Here is a 22,364-nt window from a genome sequence, read left to right as displayed (position 1 = left end):
ACCTTTCTGGGGCCTTATAGATCACAGTGCTAGAGGCAGGGAAGAGAAAAGCAAATCCAGCTCCCTGGTTTTGCCCCACAAAGGACATCCAAGAGTCAGGCAAGGACAAAACTCTTCCAATAGGGAGCAAATACAAGCGATATTTCCAAACATAACCTAACGTAACTCCCTGCATCCACCTCTTGTGTAACACTCTCTGGCTTTAAATGTCTTACACAAGCCTTTACTCACTCAGCGCTGAGCTATGCCTAAGCTGGGATTGACGGAGAATCCTACTTAGGAAAACACCTTTGATGAAGAAAGCACGGAGCAAAGAAGAGATTTTTCATGGATGTTTCCAAGTGTGTTGGTCACAGTAATGTGGGGACCATCTCCAGGAGGGCTCCTGGGGTACTTCAGATCGATTGGTACAAAAGGGGAGCCTTGACTCAGTCCTGAGCATCTGGGTTGGCTGTGGTCGAGGATTACGAGAGCTGTTTTGATCAGGGGAAAAATTTCTGTTTTTAGCACAGGCAGCAATTAAAATAGCTCATGAATCTAAACGCCTCGGGGAGCTGTCATAAAAGGAGGTAGAAAATCCATCTTCTGGACTCATCTGCAGCCAGAGATCAGCCTGGAGAAAGCAGAGGGAAGAGCACTTGAGGTTCACCCGGTGAAAAAGGACAACCCGAGACATCGAGCCAGATACACCAATTTGATCTTGAGATGGCTGAGGAGGATCTTCGGGATTCAAGCGCCCGTTTCTCGCTCTCCTTTTCGGGCAGTGGCTTTCTCATCCTGTACCAGATTGGGGTGGTGCAGTCCCTCATGGAGCTGGCTCCCAAACTCCTCAAGTCCGCGTGCAAGGTCTACGGGTCGTCTGCCGGCTCGATCATCGCCGCCGCCGTGGTGTGCGGCATCGGCCTCGGTAAGACAATTATTGCCTAGATTTCCTTGCTGTAGTTTTTCAATTTCAAAATAGAAGTAGAGGAGGTAATGACTTCAAGCACCGGTGGGGATGTGTTACCGGTCTAACTTACATCACTCACAGGGCATAAAAGAAATCTGCAGATGTTGACACTTTTGGCAGCCACCCTGAAGCACTTTTGGGTGGTCTAAGCTGAAAAAGCCTGTTATTGCTGTCTGAATATTATCTCAGATGGTCATGTAGATACTGCACAGGTAAATCTTGATGTACCTGTATTTTATTGGGTCATTTGCCTGCTCCTGCTGAAGGAGTACATCTCGTTCCCTTCTGCTATGTGCTCTAAGGAGTGCCGAGATGTGTCCCAAAGCAAGTCTACGCGGCCGCGGTGGGCGGATGCACCCGTGTAAAGCCCCCGCTCCCCCCTGGATCAGGTCCCTTGGCATCTTTAGCTACAAAGGGACACGAGTGGCAGTCACACCGATATCTATAGAGCTGACAGCCCTGTCTGCATGTTGCTTTGGGTTATCCCACTCAACCTTCCCCGCACAAGGGAAGATGTGGCACGATTCCCGTTTCCAGACAGCCCCGGCAAAAGCTCCAGGGCGCATCAGCAGGACGTACCCGGGGGAACAGCCGTCCCTGCTCCAGCCCAGGGCTCAGGTTTCTCCTGTTGCTGCAAAAGAGGTTTTACTCTGAAACATTTTAGGCAATGTGGAAACAGGCACCCCTAGCAATAAAATCCTCTACGTGTAGGATTAATTCAAAGCAGCTAATCCACTTTTAATAATTACATCCTCCAATATTTCCAATTAGTGTCCATGTCTAAACAAGCATACAAGATTTAAGTCTTTGAAGGCTGATCCAAGCCCGGCTTCAAGCAAGGGGGACATTTAGGAGGAGCAAGGGGTTTAGGGTCCAAATAATGATGGAAGAAGCAGGAAGGAAACACACAGTCCCTGAAATATCTGGTGGATGCTAGAACCACTCTGCTGGAGCTAAAAATAATTCAAACCTTTGGCAAATACATTTAGACAAAGCAGAAAGGCACCTTTCTGCCTCTTTGGGAATGAACTCCTCTACAAATCAGGAAGGGCCCCGAAACCTTCCTCTCCGATTCCTCATGCTGGTGTAATTGGATGCAGCCGGGGCTGTCCAGCAGGTATAAATCAGTTTGGTAACTGCTCTTGCTGTGGGCATCAGTGCTGAAATGGGGGTGTGCTTCACTGGGGGTGGTAGGCACCTTCCACTCAGAGGTGCTGAGATGAGCTGGTGCCCAAATCATCTTCCCCAGGGGAAGAAAAGCCCTCCTGGGTAGTGATAACTCTGGTTAGGTTTCTAATGAGGAAAATGAACGTGGCACAAACTCTGTCAAATTCACATCGGGGAGGATTGGGGCAAAAAGAGGGTTAAAGTTGTGCTTGGCTCCTGATGGGGTGTCCCATGGGGTGGCTGCGGTCCCTGGGCTGGGTGAGGAGCTCTGTGCTCTCGGAGCCAGGCTGTCCCCTGCCACCCTGCAGGTCACCTCCCGGGCACGTGCTTGTCCCCAGCCAAGCTGGCGCGGGCGGGGACGGTCACGGCATTGCATGCCAGAGCCACCCCTCGCTCGTCCCGAGCCAAAGCCCTGTCCAGAGCCAAAGCTCTCAAAGCTAGGGTCAGCTCTCACCTCCCACCCAGCAGCTTGCGGGCAGTTTTTCCAGGTTTTCCCTCGTTTCCAGGACACAGAGCAGCCAGACAGTGCCCTGCAGGGGCATCACCTGCCTGGGGTGTCCCTGGCTCTTTCAGCATTCCCGGGGACCCTGCGTGAGCCCGCGGAGCATTAATCATCATGCTGCATGGCCCTGAACTTTCGCTCGAATACTTATAACCCCTCTTAATACCCTTGTTGCTCCGATTGTCTTCAGAACATTCCACCTAATCCATCTGTCTGTACTTTTAAAGCAATCTCACGAGACAGACTTGAAATCTTTGCCCCTACAAAGCCACGGTGCTAAAGCAAGCCCGTGGCTTCGTGCGGGTGCAGGGAGCCCACCCGGGTGCAAGGATGGCTCTTTGCAGCACTGGGGAGCCAGATAAGCTTTTTGCTGCAAGAGGTTAACCGCCCAAGGTGGGGTATTCCCCCACGTGAGCTCCCCATTTCAGCAAATGTACCAAGCTCTCTCCTCAGGGTCAGGCTGACCGTGGGGTTTGCTGTACTCCTCCTCCCCTCCATCACTGCACAGCCTCTCAAACCCGGTGTCTCCTGAACCCTCGGCGGGTGTTTTGCAGCTCTGCTCCTTTAATCCAGCTTCTGGGAGGTGCAGATGCATGTAATGACTCTTAATGCCAGCTGGGAGGTTACTAGGGGAGCTGGGATGAGCAGGGAGTCCCAGCACAGTGGAGCCAGGGTTCCTGGCTTGCGGGAAAGCCCAAAGCAGAGGAGGTGGGGGTCTGCCCCTCATCCTCACCTTCGAGCTGGCCCAGCTCCCCTGTGAAGCCTGGGGCTGCCCATGTGCAAAATCAGAGGTGCAAGGCAGGAATGTGTTGTGCAATTCACAGTGACACCGATAACTCGGTGTCTGCACCCGCGTCCCCCTTCCCAGGGCTCCTTGGAGCTGCCCCCTAATCCCTGGCCAGGCACATCTTCAGCACCCGTTGCTGGTACAGACGGGGATTTCCCCAGCGGGGTGATGCTCAGCCGTATGTTGTCCTTTGAGGACATTGTGGGGGTGATCTCCCCTTTTCTGCCCCACCACCATGTCCTCCACTATAGCAGCAGTATCATCCCGGGGTTGTACACATGCCAGGGAGCATTAAAAATAGGATTAAAAATATAAGTGTTAGGGCAGCAGCGATACTGACTTTCTCTCTGTCTTTCCCACCCCCCTCTCTGTGTCAGATGACATAAAGGAATTTTTCTTTACCATGACAAAAGAAATCAGAAAAACCACCCTGGGCCCTTTCTCTCCCAAGTGCAGCGTGATGGCGAGTATCAGGGATGTTTTGCAGCAGGTGCTACCAGAGGACTCCTACCGACTGGCTTCAGGGAGGCTGCACATCTCCCTCACGCGGGTGGTGGATGGCCAAAACGTCATAGCCTCTGAGTTCAGCTCGAAAGAGGAGCTCATTCAGGTAAAGGAACCTTCCTCTGATGCTGAAGGGAGATCTCTACCTACTGCTTGGGGTGGAGGCACCTACGTGTCGATGACTTTAACTGCACTGAGTGTCAGGAAGCTCCACCAGAGCCATGGTCCCACCACAATGAGTTCTGTGAGGCTTGGAGGGAGGGAAGGAGGAAGATGTTGTTATGTCCAGAGTCAGGCAGGAATAAATCATGCTAAAAAAGCAGAAGGTTTGTTACCGGCCTCAAAAAGCTGATGCTGACATGTTGTCCAGCTCTAATAAGTGCTAATGACTCTTTGCAAAGAGCCATGTTAACGCTAACACGACCTCTCGGCTTTCTGGACAGGTCTCTTCTCGGCCAAGTCCCATTGGCAGTAATTTTTCTTGTTGCTTCAGCATTTTCCTGGGAGGAAAGAGCTGGACAAGGCAGCTGTGTCGCCAAAGAACAAGCAGCTCGTTAACCAGTAAATTAGCTGCTGGGGAGAGAATCCCAGGGTAAAACCCTAATGGAGATGACCGTAAGGTTGTGGGCTTGCTTGTCTCAGGGAGACAGCAGAGGATGGCAAGTCCCTGGAGATGATGGAGTGCACCCCGTGGTGCCTGCCCTAGGCTAACCCAGGAGCACAGGGTGCTCGTTCCCAGCTGATGAAATTGGTGGAAAATGGTTGCAAATGGCCCAGCAGTGGCTTTATCATTGACAAAACCCAGCAGAATGAAAAATGCATTGTGAGGATGTCTTGGTTTTGTCCAAAAGCCCGCAAATATGAAAAATGACCCCAAAGCTTCACCTTGCCACCGCCAAAGGGCAGTGTTCAGACAGTGATATACAGATATACAACTCCAATATTACTGGCAGATATAAAAATAAAACCTGAAGTGCTATGCCCTTTTCAGGAGAAGTGTTTCAACTTTATTGAAATGAGACGTTTTCTCCTTCTTGAAACCTTTCTTCTTGACACAGTCAAGTGCAAAGTCCAGGTGGTACTGGCAGCCGGGCTCCAGATGATTTGTCAAGCCTGAATTTGCAGGCACTCAGTCAACAGCTTTTGTCCAGAACTTTGACAGGAACACTTCTGCAATCCCTCTCCTCCCCCAGGCTCTCCTCTGCAGCTGCTTTCTTCCCATCTACTGTGGATTCATCCCTCCATCCTACCGAGGTGTGGTGAGTGACATTTCCAATCAAACCTATGCTCCCAGCAGCATGTTCTTGGGTTTGACCTTTACATTCCCTTGAGCAGAGGGATATATATGTCTAGGCTTCTTCTTTAGTTAATGGAGGTTGATAAAGCCTTTTAGCTTGTTCTTCGTCCCATCCTAAGATGGTAGCTGGGTGGAATTGCCATCTGGAGAGCCTTCTCCTGCCTCGCCTACAGACAAAGCCTGGATGACTAGATCCTGCCTTGCAGATCACCAACGTGGGATGAGAGGACACCCACACGTGGGACTTTGACACAGAACCCACTTACCCTGGACAAGATCTGCCTGCAGTGCAGATGACTCCACGAGCTTCAGGTGCAGACCCGCACGGCTGAAACATGAAAAGTCCGTGGTGGGATCCTCCCCCAGCCGTGTGCATACTCATATTCTGTGAAACACCGCGGTGAAGTCCTCAAATCTGGGCTGGCTCGCTGCTCACCCTCAGTGAAGGAGCGCAGCAGCGTGGTGGGGAAGCAGGCGCAGGTGGAGCGTGGAGCAGCCGGCGCCCCGTGACAGAGCCCACAGAGCCACCACAGCAGATTCGCAGCCGGTGCAGGGCCAGGATCTTTCCTCGACTCTTGCTGGTCTGCACCGACTGAGCCTGTTTAGACCTCGGGTGTCTGTTCCTGGCTGTCAGGTCAGATCTCCCGCTTGGCCCGGACTGCAGGGCTTGCCCACAAAGTGCGTAAAGTTTACACGACCCAGAACTCAGCAGCGTCGCTGTGTGAGGCTCCTCTGCACTGGTATTTCATGAGCATTTAATCTGATCAGCTGCAGTTCTTGCAACCTCAAATCCCACTGAGGTGGGTGGTAAATTCAGATTCCTTTTGGAATATAGCAAATAACATTTTCCTTGCCCAGTGAGTAATCCTCCAGGGATTTGCAGGCAATTATTAAATGTGAGAGCCCTACTGCTTGAGCTCAGGACTCAGAATTTATACAAGGCTGTAAATTCAGTGATGTTTGAATTGGCTAATGACTGCTTTACACAACTTCGTAAAGCCTTGTGAATTAAAATAATTATATTTCTGGTTTAATAACTGCTGTGGATTACAGCACCTGGTTGAGGAGCTGGCTGGGTGCCATGGGCAGGGCAGCAGAAGGAGCTGGCAAAGAGCAGGATAAAGAGCAAGGGGTGGGAAGAGATGCTGTTGCAAGTGGGAAGAGAGGACGTGCTGGGACTGGTTCACGGCAGGAGATGGTGCCTTTGCAGCCGCTCACTTTCCGCCCAGTGACGCTGCAGCAGCCCTCGGAGCAAACCCTCCCTCTGCTCTTCCCCCTCAGCGATACGTCGACGGAGGATTCACCGGCCTGCAGCCTGTTTCCAGCTTGGAGGAAGCCGTGATCACTGTGTCCCCGTTCACGGGAGAGCTCGATATCTGTCCGCGGGATTGCCCTGCTATCTTCTACTGTTTCCAGATCTTCAACGGCAGCATTCAGATCTCCTTAGAAAACCTGTGCAGGATTAGCTATGCTCTCTTTCCGCCTAGCACCACGGTAAGCCCACCAGGTCTTCTTCCCAGCTTCATTTTGGTTAAAACAAATTAATGTTGGACCTGCCTTTCCAAGCTTTAAGGTTCAGCTCAATCTCCATCGTTAAGTAATCAGATTTCAAGGGGAGGGGGCAGTACCCACTGCTTTTGTAGTGCCCTTTTTGGTGGGCACCGCTGACGGGCGGCCAATCTGGGATGGGGCCCACCCTGGTTTGAGAACCTGCGAAGGACCAGGTGGTTGGAAACCAACCTGTGCTTGCTGCCTTCCAAATGGGCCACCCCAACCCTCCACCATCAAACAGCCTTGGACAGAGCCTGCCAGTGCCTGGATGGAGGGCTCTTTAGTGACCTCAAGTGTTTCTCCTTGCAGGTCTTGAATGACATTTTCTCCCAAGGGTACCAGGACACTGCCCTTTTCCTGTACAGGAACAGTAAGTGTTACCCCAAGACCTAAAGGACAGCCCAGAAGCGTGACGCGCACACAAACATCAGCCCTTTCTTTCTGTGTCTCACAGATGCCGTTGGCTTTAACAACTACGATGGCAATTTCCGCTTCGCCAGCATGTGTGGGAAAAACGACTTTGCACAATCTACCAGGACAAGCACTGGCCTATGCAAAAGGGAACCGCAGCACCCAACTCCTTACTTCCTGCCAGGTAGAGGGTTTGGGGTCCTGATCCTGGGTTTTGGGGGGGGACACTGAAGTCTTTGAGAGAAGCACCATTATATTTATTACAGAGTTATTTATTATAGTAAATATTTCTAGATCTGCAGTAGCCACTTGCAACGAGGCTTTGTAAGAGCAACTTCAGCTGGATTCTGGGCTGGGCTTCAGTACCTACAGGCTGAGCTGTGGCAAGAGTTGCTGGACAAGAGGAGTTGTTGCATTTATTGGGTTATTTCTAATTACTGGCCTTTATTTACTTCTGTGTTGTCATTCATGGGCACAGGATTGGCTCTGTGGAGGAAGGAGTGGGTGACTGGACTGCAGGATCCACTGTCAAAGGTCCTGTTGCAGCCATACAAGCTGCCAGCTGTGGCCAGGAAGGGGTAAGAACATCTCGATAGAGGCACTGAAGCTGAGAGCGGCACAGAAACCGGTGGCTGCGCCTTCAGCAGCAGCGAGGCACAGCATGAGATTAGCACAAGGCACGCAGGTGTCCCTGCAAGCTCAGCGTCGGGTTGTGCAATGGGCTGTAGCATCCTTCAGACAGCAGCTCCACGGGAAACGCGCGGGGAGCCTCTGGGGCAGTGTGGGCTGGTGGCGAGTCCCTCCTTTTCTACGGACCAGGGCAAGCTGATGCACATCTACTGCATAAATAGGTTTAGTGACATCCCCTTCCTCCACAGGAGGAGCTGGTGTTCCCTGAAGGCGAGCTCTCGGGGAGGGTGGGCATGGCTAGCAGGAACACCATAGGATTGCTTGTGTTATGAGAAAGAGTATTGCAGCGTGCATTTACCATTAGCATCCTCCCTCTTTTGCTGCATTTACCGGTCATTAAACTCGACTTGTTTATTTTGGTTTTGCAGGCTGAAGAAGCTGTGGGGGCTGCTGGAAGGTATCAGCTCCATGGTAGAACAGTTCCAGAAGCTCCTCCAAACCATGGTGCCTGGTTCGCTTAAGAGAGCCATGTCCAGGAGGTGAGGTGCTGGGGGGATGCAAACCCTCAGTGGAGGGAGGGCAGGGCACAGAGCCGGGAAATCCCCGGGGGCCTCATCCATGGTTTACTGATGCTGAGAGTGGCTAAAAATTCCAAATTCAAGACACCCACATTAAAAGTAGCTAATTTTTGTCCCCGTGATATTATTTATTCAGTGACATCTGAAAGAAGCTATGAACTAGCTTAGTGCTGCTATCCTATAGCAACATATTCTTGGTCCATTTATCTGCTGGGCTCTGCTCTAGCAGGCATCAGGCACATTCACCAAGATCCTGAGAGGTGTCTTGGCACTAAACTCTCAAGGATTCAAGGCATTTAATTTGTCACACAGACAGCTTTTAAGCCATACCTCCCCAAAATCTGCTTGCAAGTTACTTCATGTGCAGCTGACGAAGAGACTTGCACAGAATGATTTCATACTGAAGGCAACTACACAATTCCTCTGCTATGAAAAAGCTCTTCAGCATCAAACGCCCCTGGGGCTACTTGTCCCTGTCATTGACCTGGACTCAACTAACTGCCAGCCTGTTCCCTCAAGTAACCGTCCTGGATAGGCCCTGGGGTCTCTGACACCACACGGTTCTGCTGCCCTGGGAAGTGGTGGGGGACACCGGACCTCATTTCACACAGCAGCACAGCTGCTGTTTTTTTACAGAGATTTTTGGGGGTGGGCTTTTTTCACCTGGGAAAACCAGCTGATTTTGTTTCCAGTGCTGCCACTGCAGTCTCTGTGCCCAGGCCTGACCGGCTTTACCGTGATGGCTGAGGAAAAGCACTGCAGTGCTGCATCTGCAACCAAACCGCGACCTGTACAGGGGAGGCTGGGCATCTTTACTTGCATGCATGTAGAGCCCACCCTTAGTTTCTCTAGCCACTTCACTTGCTGAACATCAGCAGCATTCCCCCCAGCCCTCTTTAATGCAGATTACAGGGCAGGCATCTGCCAGGAAATGTCATGTGTTAAGTGTTTTCCTCCCACTCAAAAACTTTCAGAGATTCATCAAACAGAAAACAGAGAGAGGGAGAAGCCTTAGGGAGCATCACACTGGGCAGGAACTAATTTCTGTCCAGTTCCCTGAAGTTATTTTACCAATTACCTATTCCTGAGCTTCATATGCCCTCGGAGGCCCGATTCTCCTGCCAGTGGAGGTAGGCACACATGTGGATCCCTCTGGATTTGCATCTGTGGAGAAGGATGGAGAAACCTAAAGATTAACCTCCCTCTACTTCAAAGTACCACAGTCTTCTAGACTGCAATTCCTATTGCACTGGGAGAGATGACATTTCACAAATACATTAGTTCTTTTCATGCAATTTTCTGTAACTTGCTGCTACAAACCAATGCACAAACAAGTCCAAGCGAACACACCTCATGTTGCTGGTCTGCACCTAGAATGAATTGGCAGCACTCGTGACCATCCCAAATACATTTTGCACACCAGAGACCGATGGATTAGCTTTATCCCAGCTGAATCTCCCCAGTTTGTTGGTTCCCTATGGGCAAATAGATCACAACAGTACAAGCTGTTTATTTGAATACACAGCTTGTTTAACACACATGGGGAAATGGTACAGAGGGAAGTTTCATCCAAAGCGCCCTGGAGACTGCAGGCATGAATGTGAGGAATAGCTGAAGGCTGCATTAATGTAAACAGATTCAAAGTTAACTATTAATGCTCAGTGAAAGATTAATATAATATGTTCTGCTATCTCTGGTTGAAATCAATGACCTGGGAATATTTTCTCTGCAATGAGCTTGCTAAAAGAAACCTGGATGCTTATTTGCATTGGATCCATCAAAACCTACTCCTGTCTTCCTTCCATCCTGGATGGATTTATATCTCTCAGTCCCTGCAGCCAAAGCTGGGCTGCTCAAAGCCAGTTCATGAACTGTGACTATGTTCCTGCCACAGATCAAAGTGGAGAGGGCACAGAGACACCCACTGCTCCCTGGGCAGGAGCAGGGCCAGTCAGCCCATCATTTGCTTTCGCTCATGCTGCACTTCTGCTTTCCCTCCCAAACAGACAGCCCTGCTTCTGCAACAGCCCTTCCACCAGGCTCCTGGTCTTCCTAGCAAGCACCATCACCTCCAGGCAGGATATAACCATTTCAGTCAGCCTCAGGCAGTTACACTACCCTTATTCAACGGGGAATTAAAATCCCCCAAAGAAAGTTCTTGTATAGGAATTGGACATCCAAATTCACTACATTTGTCTTCAAATCTCACCCACAAACAGGAGCATAGTTTGAACTATCCAGTGCATCCCACCTGCCTCTACATGGCATGGTGCTTGATCATAAAAAGTTAGTAAAACTTTGAGGACTTTAACAAAAAACAGCTTACAGGGAACACCTGAAACAAAAAAGCCACAGCATCGAGCCCTCCTGTTCCAAACCAGCAGAGATGTGCTAAACTAAAAGTATTGAGTGACCCACCATTCAAATCAGCTGTCTCTTGCTTTATTAATCCCCCATCTTTTCAAGCAAGCACACTTGGTGCTGTCTCCTCTGCATGAGCTTGGACCTAATGGCAAAAGGAAGCTTTGCCAGAGGCACTGGCTAGAGACAAAGTTTGGCATCTCTCTGAATCACCTTGTGCAGGAGCTTGTTTCACCCCTAGAGAAGCAAGCTGGGAAACCCAGCTGCACCTGGTTCAAACCAGCTGTGCTAGATCCCGTCTCCAGCCTGAAATGCCTCCTTTAAAGGTGGGTCATGGGAATCAGTTGTGGCCCTGCCTGTGCTGGTTGCAAGTTGCTCTTTCTCTCTTTAAAACAAGGCAGCAGCAGGGTCAAAAATGCTCTTCTGTGGCTGGCATGGCCCTAAAGGGAGTAAAACCATATCGGTCAATCTGACAGATGCTTCTGGCAGTTCTTGTGAGACAAACTGGATTCAAATACTGGATCAGGGCTGCTTCCCTCTCTCCTGTTGTTTAGAGGGTAATAGGATAAGTAGGTTTTGATATCCTTAAATCCTTTGATGTTGCCCTCATATCACTGTCCTGTTACTTGCCCTGGTCTGCACTGAACTCAGCAGAGATGCGAAGCCTGAGGTGGATGAGCTGAGGGTTTGGAGACAACCCATGTCAGCAGGAGCTCTCTCTAAAGCTAGATCCCACTAGTGGGAACAGGAGTCCTGCGGCCTGAGCCATGCGACCGAGACAAACAAAAACAAAGGTGTCCAATCCTGCCGGTGTCTCTGGCTGTTGGCTGCAGGTGCTCGATGCCAGACTCTGCTTCTAGTCTAGATACTACAGAGGGTGCAACTCCTTGTGCAACTGTCCCAGTGGGCACATGGATAGAGGCAAACCCTTGTGGTTAACCTGCTAATCCCAGCCCTAGCCTTGCTGGAGTGCAGGCTCTACCACAGCTGTAGTCTTTTGGAGATATTCTGACTTATTCAGGAAAACAGGTGTGAGTTGTTCACAGGTTTATACCCTTGCTTATTTGGTAACATCAACAATATTATAGTACTGTGCAGATAAACAGTAAAATAGCCTTTTCCTGTCCTAGATTATCAGGGCTTTTCCCTTCCCAAACTGAAAAATCTGATGTGCTTCTCTGGAGACTGAGAGCCCTGCCCTGACTTATCTCTTGGTTTCTGTCTAGCCTAACAAATGGGTCTTGATTCCTTCCACAGGTGACTTTAGGTTGATGAAAAATGTTGCAGCCCAGCTGCAAACCAGAGACAGAGACTCCTGATAGCCTAAAGGCTGCCCAGCCTCCAAAAAAACCCGGTTCCTACTATGCTGCTTTCAGAAGCCCCATGTAGTTCACACTGAGGAAGCCTTTAAAAGCATGGAAGCAAAATGTACAGCCTAACACTGTGTCCTTCATTCCTACAGTGGGTCTCTTCCCATAAGTAGAGTTGTCTTGTTTTCAATGGTAATGTCTTCTTTGCTTTCATTTTATATTTTTCGGGCTTTTATTTTTAGATCTGAAATGGTAATGGTCCTGTTCTTTTCCTTTTATATTACTCATTTGGTGTGGTCCTCCCAGATAGAGCAGAACAATATTTGGGTCTTTTTTCACTTTTTATTTATGTGGCAACATTTTAAATCATCATCATATTGGAAAAGCTGTGTAATTTTTCCTAAACTGACAAATCCTGAAGTGTTGAAAGACTCAGAAAGAAAATAAGTAATAAAATTGAAAGAAATGTTGCACTCCAGCACATACTACTTTGTATTCTGCTAGTAGCAATATGACAAACTGGAATCTCAAATGCTGAGGGCTCACCAGTTTTCCATGACAAAACTGAAATGGGAGAGGGCGTTATTTTGCATAGGATTGCAGGAAACTAGAAGTTCTGGATTTAAACCTGCCTTATGTTGCTTGAAAATGATTCAGGTAAAGGTTTACCTGCAGCTCTACTAAGCTTTTCCTGCACTTAAGTATTTACACATGGCTGCACACCAGAGTTACCAAGCAGAAATTTTGATTTGACTGGCACAGCAAACCCAGCTCTAACCAGTGAGACACTGCTCCTTCCCCCACCCTTAGTGCAGTGATGTGTGGGGAGAACCTGTTACTACCTTGCAAGGTAAATGGCTTTCTTCATAGAGCTCCTTCTCCAAAGAGCCCTTCTGACCCAGTCACAGCCTAAGCCCTCACTCCTTACCCAAAATAAGTCCAATATGAGGCTTCACTAATAACCACTGACCTAAGAGGGGACTCTCCCATTGCTGATGTTCTCTTACTGGAGTCTGCAAAAACCCAGACAGCCTCTTTTGGCAGTAAGAGCCCTGGGCAACTGTCACTCAGCTAATGAAAACTGATGAGGTAAAGCAAGTGCTGGTCCTCTACCTCTCTGACAGTGGAGAAGATGGTGTGGGGCTTCATCTGCTGCCCTGATGGTCCCTTGATTCTCTTCAGTGACCTCAGTGTCTGTGGCTCTGGAGCAAAGTAGTCTTGTTTCTGGCTTCCAGTACACGGTCTCTTCATCTTTATGATGTGATACGTTGGCCAATGAAAGCATAAAGTCCTCATCAAGGTAATTTATACCAAAATCACCTGGTAAGAAAAAAAATCCAGCTCTCACTCTTGTTGCTCAACTACCAGGTCTCTAGCAATGTGACGCGTGACCAGGGTTGACTGATGACCATGCTGCATGGCTAATCTGAGTTGGGTTTCTGGGTCAGGGATCACCAAATGCTGCTGCCTTGTGCATCAGTGGGTTATCAGTCTAATGCCACGCAGGGCACTTGAGCCTACACTTCTCCTGTCTAGGTCCTGGGGACCTGCTTTCCCTGGAAAGCTCTACTATGCCCAGTGTGGCAGAGAAGAGGGGACCTAACATCATCAGAGGGGAAAGGGTGAGCAGGGAGCTTCAGGAGAGGCCACAGAGAGGATGGGACTGGAATAATCCTGGCAATGCCAGGGGTGCAGGGATCTCTCTGACCCGGTCGCTCTAGTTGTACTGGCAGCATCTCTTACCTTCTGTCAGCAAACCAACATTGCAAGAGAAGCACCCGACCTACCTGCTCCTCAGTCCCAATCACTTACTCAGTTTTTTTAAGAAGGAGACTGTGTCCTGGTAGCCATGGGTATAAAACTGCTCCAGAACCTGCAGGGAGGAGGTGGCAGTCAGGGCAGATGGGCCAGCTATAGAGACCTCATGGCTCTGGGTACCTGTAATAGCAGCTCACTTGATCTGAGGGACGCTGAAAAACATACTGGAGGCGGCAGATGTTTCTCTTTGATATCTGTAAAATACAATCAGAGACTTGGAAATTGAAGAAGGCAGCTGGGCAATCTTTGGGACAGATGTCGTATTCGCCGGCAAAAGCAGACACAGTGATCATGGTCCGGGACACAAAGCTGGCTTTCCACATGGCAAGTTCCCCATCAATGTAACGCTAGGAGAGAAAATTAAGAATCGTGAGTCTTGCTCTTTTCAGAGAGAAGAGTGCTGTGTTACATGTGCATGCATTTGAGGTTTCTTCCCTACCCAATCCCAAACTAAACTGAGGTACTGGGGCTACAGAGATCCCCTTCCAGGGAACAGCCCTGACTGCTGTCCCATGTGTTTGAGGTCTACACCCACCACCCCCTCCCTTCCAGCCAAAAAATCTTTAATGAAATTGGAGGAAAGCACAGCAGAAAGGAGTTGAGCTAACCCCACGGATAGGCTGAGGGTGGATGCTTTTGTGAGAAGGGCAGTTCCGTCTGCAGTGAGATCAGATTGTGGGACACTGGGTTCAGTTCTTCCCTCTGCAGACACTGTGTGACCACAGCACCAAGCAACTTTGGTGGCAAACACTGGTATACACATGCTTAATGCCACCACTGGAGGAATGACACAGGCTAGATGGACCCTTGGTCTGACCTGGGCTAGGCTCTCCAGACCATAAGGCTACTTACCACCCCATGGTATACAGGAGGTAAAACTCCAAAACACACAGGGATGAAGCAGCTGCATGTTATGGCCTGTGGGTGAGATGGAAAGCACAAAGGTGAGCAAAGAGCCACAAAAACACATTGCCTTTGGGAATGGAGGCTCATCTGTAAATGCCAAAATGGGGACCCACGGCTGGGTTACTGGGCACCACTGACTATTGTGGATCAGACCATGTCTGATATGCACAGCCAGGTTTGGATAAATAGGAAGGTAACCTGTGAAATGCCTCATTTTTCTCCCTCCAAACTCAGGCCCTGTAGATAATTCAGCCAGGAATCAAAAGCACTGATTTTTTCCTTATTTTCAGCTTGTGACCCTGTCTGGCTTCAGAGGGTAGCAAGGACAGAAATCATGGCGTGGACTGCTGTGAGGCCCCAGGCTCCCCCGTGCGTGCTGCGGGGCAGGGACAGGCACTAGATCCCGTCCCCTCGCAGAGTGACTGTGGCTGCTCTCACCTGAATGACGTCCTCCCTCGAGGCAAACTCTGAAACCACCACACATCTCCAGTCACGCAAACGGGTGAGGATAACATGCAGCTTTCCAGATACCAGCTGGTGGGCATTCGTAGGCAGATGTTTGTTTAAGACCTCCTTTAAGATTTTAAGGACTTTTGCTCCAGGAAATAACCACCAGAAAGAGGTTTTCAAAGCATTTATGAAGGACATCTTTATCTCTCCTAAAGCAAAGCAAAGCAATCATTCCACATCTCTTGTATTATTATTTATGTACTTTCTGGGATGCACTTCCAGCTGGGAAAGGGGCATTTTACCATGCTGGCAAAAGCTCATAAAGAGCCATTATTTTCATTAGGGCTAACGCTCTTTATGAGTGGACCCAGATTTTCCAAGACCTCCAATACTGCAGGAAGTAGAAGTATTCTGTTCTCTTTTTTCATTTCTCTCCATTTCCTCCACAAGACATCTTAAAATTTTTTTGAGATATGGGAGAAAATTTACAGGAAGCCTTTGCATAATATTTCCTCCTGTTGGCTCCGCATCTATGGCCCCTAATGTGTTTCTCAGCTCTGTAACTACAACTTCCTTTTTATTTCATGCTACAGCAATCCTGATCCTCTTCATATTGAATATTTTCTTTTCCCTCTGTGTTTTGAGAATCTACCAACAACCCCAAATGCCTTATTAGGGAGGGAACTTCTGTTTCTTATATTAGATATGCATACCATTACTTCAAATTAGTAAGATGCAACAACTTATTTAATAACTGTATCTAGCCTATTTTCTCCATGCTGGTTAATTTACCCATGTTTTCCACTCTTAAAGAAGAAAACGAAGTGTAATTCTGAGGAATTAGACACTGATTAAGGATAATAAAAAAAAAAAAAAAGAAAAAAATCTTTTGCAACTTCAAAATTCCCGGACATTCAATCTCTTCAGACACCAAATAAATAGAAATGCATAGCCCTTACCTATATCACACTCACACAATGCAGCTGTAGCTATAATCGATCCTGAAGATGCTCCATAGATCCTGGATGCAGATTTCAGTATGTCAGGCGACAATTCCTGCAAAGCTTTTAACACTCCACCTTCATATGCTAGCAAGTAACTGCAGCCTCTAAACAGTATAGAGAAAGGTCTTCCCTCATTTTCATTTATCTTCATCACCTCTGCTAACACCAAGCACTCAGTCCACAAGAAAGAAGCTGCCCAGGACAGGCTTGGAGGTTACTTCTTCTTGTAGCTGTTCTCAACCTGCTTCTGTTTCTGACCACACTCTTGCTGTCTTATATCTCTAAGCCAAACGTCCAGTGAAACAACAGCAGTGGGCAAAAGTGGATGATGTGACATCTTAATACCTAAGGCCACTCATTAAAATAAAAGTACTACCTTGCAATATGTTTCTAAGGTGTGCACGTTGCTGCTGGGTAAAAGCCCCAGGCGACACAGAGGGCCACATGTCACACTGATATGCTGGGGAATCAGCTCAGGGGAAGTCAGCCCTGCAGAGAAAAAAAAGCTGCTTTCCCAAGCTGGTAGACTGCTTGAGTGGTGTCCTGGGGTCCTAGCCTAAGTTTTCAGCCTCTTGGGAGGTAGGAATCAGCAAATATTCCCTGATATACAAGAGTCTTGCAAGATGCCGCTCAAAACCACCTTGCCCCATTTGTAACAGGTTACTAAACCCCACCCCAGGGAGTGGAGAAGTTGGAGGTGGTGATTGGATTGTTAAAGAAATCACAACCCAAGTTGTTCTAGTTTCACAATTTCAGGGTTTAAGTTTGCTTACAAAAGGGTAAAAATACAGAGTCCAGGTAACAACTCGTGACTTAATCTGCCTCCTAAATGGCTGAGGTTTCAGTAGATCAATGGGTCAATAAAGTAAAGAAGGGGAAAAAAGTCTGACAGTGATCTAGTGATTATCCACCCAGAAATGCAAAGCCTTCTTAGACTTGCAGCTAGGCAGGACATTGGGAAACTCCTACAGGGAAAATCATTGCTGAAAGCTGGGCAAAAGCAGCAGCAGCTGTCCAACACAAGCAAAACCAAGACAAAGTTGGACATGTTTCTCTAAGATACATGTCAATCTACCCAATGTCTTCAGGTTAAAAGTCTTCCAAAACCACTCAGGAGATGCTTGTCTTCCTCTTGCTGTGTGTTGAGGCAGCGCTGGGTGAGTTTTGTGGCTGGATGCAGCCCTGGTCTATGCAAGGGGGCTGCAAAGCAACACTGGTGATCACGTCGCAGCTGTGCTGGACATGCTGGGGCTGACAAGGCTGTGGTCTCCACTAAACCCCAAACTCTTGTTGTCTGAGCACCACTGGCACAGTGTTAATCCAGCCACAATTCCACATGGGAGCAGCCCATGCCCCAACCAGGACCCAACCCACTAAGCTCCTTGCACACACCTGCACAAGCACTGCAGATCCCTTGGCCAAACTGCAAAGGGAAAAGAGCAAAGACAAACTGAAGACTTGAGAAGAGAGGAATAAATATACTCCATGCGTAGTCAAGAGAACAAATGCACTGGAAATAATTTTCCATCTACTCTTTAGCGTAAGGAACCCCTAAGAATTAACTGCAATGTGAAGAGTCAATTCCAGAAGTTGTTCAGTGGTATTTTACTGGGTGCAAGAGGGATGTGGCATTTGAAACCCAGTGGTGAGCCACGTGAAGAAGCTCCCGAGATTAAGGAAAACTTTGACACCCAACTCCAGGACAAGGGGAAAAAAAAAATAGAGCCAGCCTTGCAGAAGCAACACCACTTCTACTGCCTCAAGCCTTGGGTTCCAGCCCTCCTCCCCTAAATCAGCAGCAGGGGCAGTGAGCTAGAAATGTGATCATTATTGCATTGCTTTCCAAACACAGCTGGACAAGTGTATTACTCAAATCGCAAACCAAGCCCACGGATCAGGCTGCACAGGCCATGTTTTACTTTCAATTGCATCTCTGTATTATTGAGAGAGTTTGTAAATCCATTTGTTTTAACTTCTTACTCAATCCTGCAGCGCTAAGAAGTAAATAATGTTTACAGCAGAAAAAGTCTCCACCTGCTTACTCCATCACTAGCAGGTACTGGTATCTCTCCCTGTTTTTCAAACCCTCGGACTGTCCCCGGTGTTTTTCAAAATGAGAGAAAAAAAATTGCAAACCTGTTTACACAGCCCTGGGTTGTCTTCGTGTTGGAGTGAGAAGTACCCAGACCTCAACAGTGGACCTTGTAATGTAGAAGAAATCCAGGTGATCTGAATAGCAGTGACCCAGATAGCATAAACAATAAATGAGAAATCCTGCTGGGCAAAGACAAAGGCTGTTTCTTGGCCCCTCTCTGCCCTGCACCAGGCTGGGACACAGATTGTGTGCATCCCTGCATGACGCCCTGAGTTTCCAGTCTGTTGTTTTACCAGGCCAAACACCCCCATGCTCTCTGGCATGTGTCATGTCTCCATCACTGGGTCAGAAACAGCTCCTAGCAGCGGGATCCTGCTCATTTGCTTCTCGTTTCTTCATCCCAGATTTGGGAACAAAGTCAAGCTTTGCCTTGAGCAAACTGACCATCCAGGCTAGCCCAGTCTGAAGCAGCACTTCAGGTAGCCAAATGAAACAAAGGAATCCATGTGCATTCACAAAATGACTGACCATACAGGGCAATACCCAAAAGAGGATTTTCCTCCTGTGGTGTTAAAATGAAACAGGAGCTGATCCAGCAGCCTTGTCAGCACACAGCAGGGAACAGGCTGACAGATGCCAAGAGGTTATCTTGACTCCCCAAGGTGGTATATTTTAGTGTTGAGCTGATGCCAGACCAAAACGTTTCTTTCACAGATCTTCTGCAATGGCAAAACTCTGACCTCAGGGCTGCACTGTTCTGGGAATCCAGTGGTGTTCCTAACCCACATATGGTTTCTGATGTGCAAGTCATTTCAAGAGAAAGACTTTGAGGAATTAATTTCTGTGGGACAATGAATCACCTCATCGCTTTGAATCAGACGTGCAGTTTGTCAGACTCAAGCACTAGCACACACCTCAACAAATACATTAAATGTGCAGCGGATGAGCTGGTACTGCTGTGCCTTGCAGGATTCAACTAGCTGTGAGCTGTAGGTTGCAGAACACTGGATGTCCAGAAATATCATCTCCTGCAACTGAAAAAAAAAGGAGAAGCCATGTCCTGAATATTTTTTCATAGACTCATCAAACGGTTTGAGTTGGAAAGGACCTTAAAGATCACCTAGTTCCAACCCCCCTGCCCTGGGCAGGGACCCCTTCCCCCAGCCCAGGGTGCTCCCAGCCCCATCCAACCTGGCCTTGAACCCTTCCAGGGAGGGGGCACCCACAGCTGCCCTGGGCACCCTGGGCCAGTGTCTCCCCACCTGAACAGTAAAGAATTTCTTCCCTTAGATCTAATCTAAATCTACCCTCTGACAGTTTAAAACTTTTACCCCTAGTCCCATCCCCACCCCCTGACCCAGAGTCCCCCCCCACCTTTCCTGTCCCCCCTTTAAGCCCTGGGAGGCCGCTCGAAGGGCTCCCCGGAGCCTTCTCTTCTCCAGGCTGAACCCCCCCAACTCTCTCAGCCCGGCCTCCCAGGGGAGCTGCTCCAGCCCCCCCAGCATCTTTGTGGCCTCTTCTGGCCCCGCTCGAGAAGCTCCATGTCCTTCTGCTGTTGGGGGCCCCCGAGCTGGCCCCAGCACTGCAGGGGGGTCTCCCCAGAGCGGAGCAGAGGGGGAGAATCCCCTCCCTCAACCTGCTGGTCACACTTTCACTCAGCCTTGTATAACAAATTCATTCCCCTTAGACAGCAGTGTCTGACTACTCTCAATGCATCACCCCACATGAGGAAGCTTTTAGCTACACAGGAGGTCCAGGGCAAGAAGCAGAGGTCAGGAGGGGTTGAGTTCACCCAAACTTTGTGCTGAGTCACCTCCCAAAATTTCCTAATCCAGCTATACTTGTAGCAGTGCCCAACACTGATCTAAAAGCCTCATGACAGTTGGAAGAACCCTCGTAGGGACAAACCTTGGGCAGGTCCAGGAAGAATTTTGAACCCCGAAGCTGATGATGCAAAAGGCACTTGAAAAAGTTACTGACTTCAAGATATTGAGTTGGAGAGGGCTTATGGCTTGTCAGAACAGCAGAACTACTGTGAGATTTTCCAGCAAGAGACTACTCCTTGCTGTTAGGAGTCCGTTTCTCTCGGGGTCAGCAGGGATTAGCTCAGGCTGTATCCTCTGTCACACATCCTGGAAAAGGGTGCAAGTTCAGGCTTTGGGTTCACCTTTACCTTGGCAAAACTGTCCCAACACCAATGGATCCCTCAGCCTTGCCTACAGCCTATGTCCGGCTTCCCACACACAGGCCTAGCCTCATTGTCTTGCTGCTTCTGTGAATAACCAGAAGCAACCTGTGATGCTGCAGGGTTCAAACCAGGGAAGCCAGGCATTCCCTAAAGCTACAGCAGAAGGAAAAAAGTAAAGGATTGGAGGGAGAAAGAAATCACTGCAGAAATGCAAGATAAGTTTTCTTTTGGGTTGAAATCATCTCATATAAGAGTCTAGTCTTAGCAAAAATCAGTTTATGTTTCTCTCCACCTTCATGGAAGCTGAACATTTGTTTGGCTATGCAGGTCTGATCTGTCTGTAAAGTGATTAATCAAGGAGTTTCCTTGGCACCTCCCCAGTTTAGTGCACTGAGACAGGAGTGTGAATAAAGGAGTGGCTCTGGCAATAGTCTGAACTTGCCCATGGCAGGGGATATGCTGTCTCTCCAGCTTGGCAGTGCATGCCATGCTCACCCTGTACACCTTGCCTACTCCCTAGCCAGGTCAAGTGTTATATCACAAATCACTCACCGCCTCCTCAACACAAAAGGCTGACACTGGTCCCAGAGAACATGCTCCCATCTGCCATTTAAAACACTGATTTTAACAGAGTTGACATAATGATCAACATTTTTGCCACTGATTTCACCTACAACCTGTATTATAAATAAGAAAAAAAAAGGGGGGGTGGGGAAAAGGATTAATGATCCATCCCAGACACTGCCTTATGAATTAGTATTTCTGTGACTTTGGCAGCTCCCAGAATGTGCCCCAACATTTTTTTCTTTTCCTTATGACAGGAACGTGGCATATAAACCACCAGCCTACGCTATGTTTAGCATTAGTTACAGAAACCCTGCCCCTGCTCATGTGACAAGTACCTCATCCAGGCACATGACATGATGTCACTGTCTACAGCAGTCAGATGAACTGTCCTAATCATGGTGAAAACCACTGACTTTACAGGTGTCCTGTGGCTGCACGCAAATGAAGTAGCATATGGTGCTCACAGACAAACAGACAAGTGAGACTGGGTTTCTCCGCTGTAGATGCTTTCCTGCTGATAGCTGCGCACATGGAGCTCCGAGGACAAGGTGCCTGAAACAGATCTCCACCTCCAATCTGAAGAAGTTAGGGTAGATATCACTTCAGGCTAGCAGACATTCTTTAGCCTTACCAGACCCTTAAGATCACCCTGTTATACTAAAAAGGTACCTCAGTAGTAGGCGCTACATGAGATCAGAGTAAAGTTATATCATGCCCTCTTTTTAGGTAGGGGAGAAGCTGCTTCCCCATCAAAAGGCAGCCAGTCACACTCAACCCTTCTGATGTGTTCATCATCTGCGCTTACGCCCACACCGCTAAGGAGCTTTTCAGTGCTCTTGGCTGTAGGATTGCTATTGCCACCCAGGACAGCAAGTCAGCAGCCACATAACACATTCTGAAAAGAGAAAACCCCAAAGAAAAGGTAGCCTTTGCCTCTTAAAAGTTTTAAGACCCTCATCAGTGCAAGGATGCAGAGACATACAGGCTCTGAGGCAGAGTAACATAACAAAAAGGGCTCTCTCACATTCTAAAACAAACACAACTTGCAGAAAACCCTCCTAATCTTCACAGGAGCATTTAGCATTTTCTACCAATAACGGCAGCCATTTAAGAAGCCAAAAAAAAAATCAGGATGTCCAAACTCCTCCACTATTTGGGAGCATCAACACATAGCCGGCATTAGTGACAACTGACCCAGCCTTTTGCTCCAACATCTGCCTCAGACACAGATTTGGAAGCACCTGGAGGCACGTCAGAACCACCAGCCCGGCTCCGACCGAGGGGTTACT

At 48.6% G+C, this 22,364-nt stretch overlaps 2 protein-coding genes across 3 annotated transcripts; one reads left to right on the top strand and one right to left on the bottom strand.

The window, feature by feature from the left end:
* Positions 1 to 243: 243 nt before the first annotated feature.
* Positions 244 to 16,055, top strand: PNPLA1 (patatin like phospholipase domain containing 1). Of its 2 annotated transcripts, none has more exons than XM_032988940.2 (9): positions 244 to 907; positions 3,783 to 4,015; positions 5,103 to 5,168; positions 6,488 to 6,700; positions 7,067 to 7,127; positions 7,212 to 7,352; positions 7,647 to 7,746; positions 8,227 to 8,337; positions 15,062 to 16,055. In XM_032988940.2, the coding sequence occupies exons 1-9, from the start codon at positions 706 to 708 to the stop codon at positions 15,066 to 15,068; spliced, it is 1,134 nt and encodes a 377-aa protein (XP_032844831.1). In that variant the 5' UTR covers positions 244 to 705; the 3' UTR covers positions 15,069 to 16,055. The 2 variants fall into 2 exon arrangements, with proteins under 2 accessions (XP_032844831.1, XP_032844832.1); XM_032988941.2 differs by lacking the exon at positions 15,062 to 16,055 and adding an exon at positions 11,995 to 12,520.
* Positions 8,350 to 15,037, bottom strand: LOC104359132 (omega-hydroxyceramide transacylase-like). The gene is made up of 5 exons (XM_042800250.1): positions 14,718 to 15,037; positions 14,003 to 14,212; positions 13,860 to 13,920; positions 13,161 to 13,367; positions 8,350 to 9,540 (listed from the first exon to the last, which is right to left on the bottom strand). The coding sequence occupies exons 1-5, from the start codon at positions 14,856 to 14,858 to the stop codon at positions 9,455 to 9,457; spliced, it is 705 nt and encodes a 234-aa protein (XP_042656184.1). The 5' UTR covers positions 14,859 to 15,037; the 3' UTR covers positions 8,350 to 9,454.
* Positions 16,056 to 22,364: the final 6,309 nt, after the last annotated feature.

This window comes from Tyto alba, unplaced genomic scaffold (genome assembly GCF_018691265.1).
Source record: "Tyto alba isolate M040663 unplaced genomic scaffold, T.alba_DEE_v4.0 Super-Scaffold_30, whole genome shotgun sequence".
Taxonomy (NCBI): domain Eukaryota; kingdom Metazoa; phylum Chordata; class Aves; order Strigiformes; family Tytonidae; genus Tyto; species Tyto alba.
This window is presented reverse-complemented; position numbering and strand designations above follow the sequence as displayed.

Excerpts from the sequence above, each read along its gene's own strand:
- PNPLA1 (XM_032988940.2), top strand. The coding sequence starts at position 706 with ATGGCTGAGGAGGATCTTCGGGATTCAAGCGCCCGTTTCTCGCTCTCC. Across the intron at positions 4,016-5,102 it reads CGAAAGAGGAGCTCATTCAG|GCTCTCCTCTGCAGCTGCTT; the intron begins GTAAAGGAACCT and ends CTCCTCCCCCAG. Across the intron at positions 6,701-7,066 it reads TCTTTCCGCCTAGCACCACG|GTCTTGAATGACATTTTCTC; the intron begins GTAAGCCCACCA and ends TTCTCCTTGCAG.
- LOC104359132 (XM_042800250.1), bottom strand. The coding sequence starts at position 14,858 with ATGAGCCTCCATTCCCAAAGGCAATGTGTTTTTGTGGCTCTTTGCTCA. Across the intron at positions 14,213-14,717 it reads CTCCTGTATACCATGGGGTG|CGTTACATTGATGGGGAACT; the intron begins GTAAGTAGCCTT and ends TTTCTCTCCTAG. Across the intron at positions 13,368-13,859 it reads CTCCTTCTTAAAAAAACTGA|GTGATTTTGGTATAAATTAC; the intron begins GTAAGTGATTGG and ends TTTTCTTACCAG.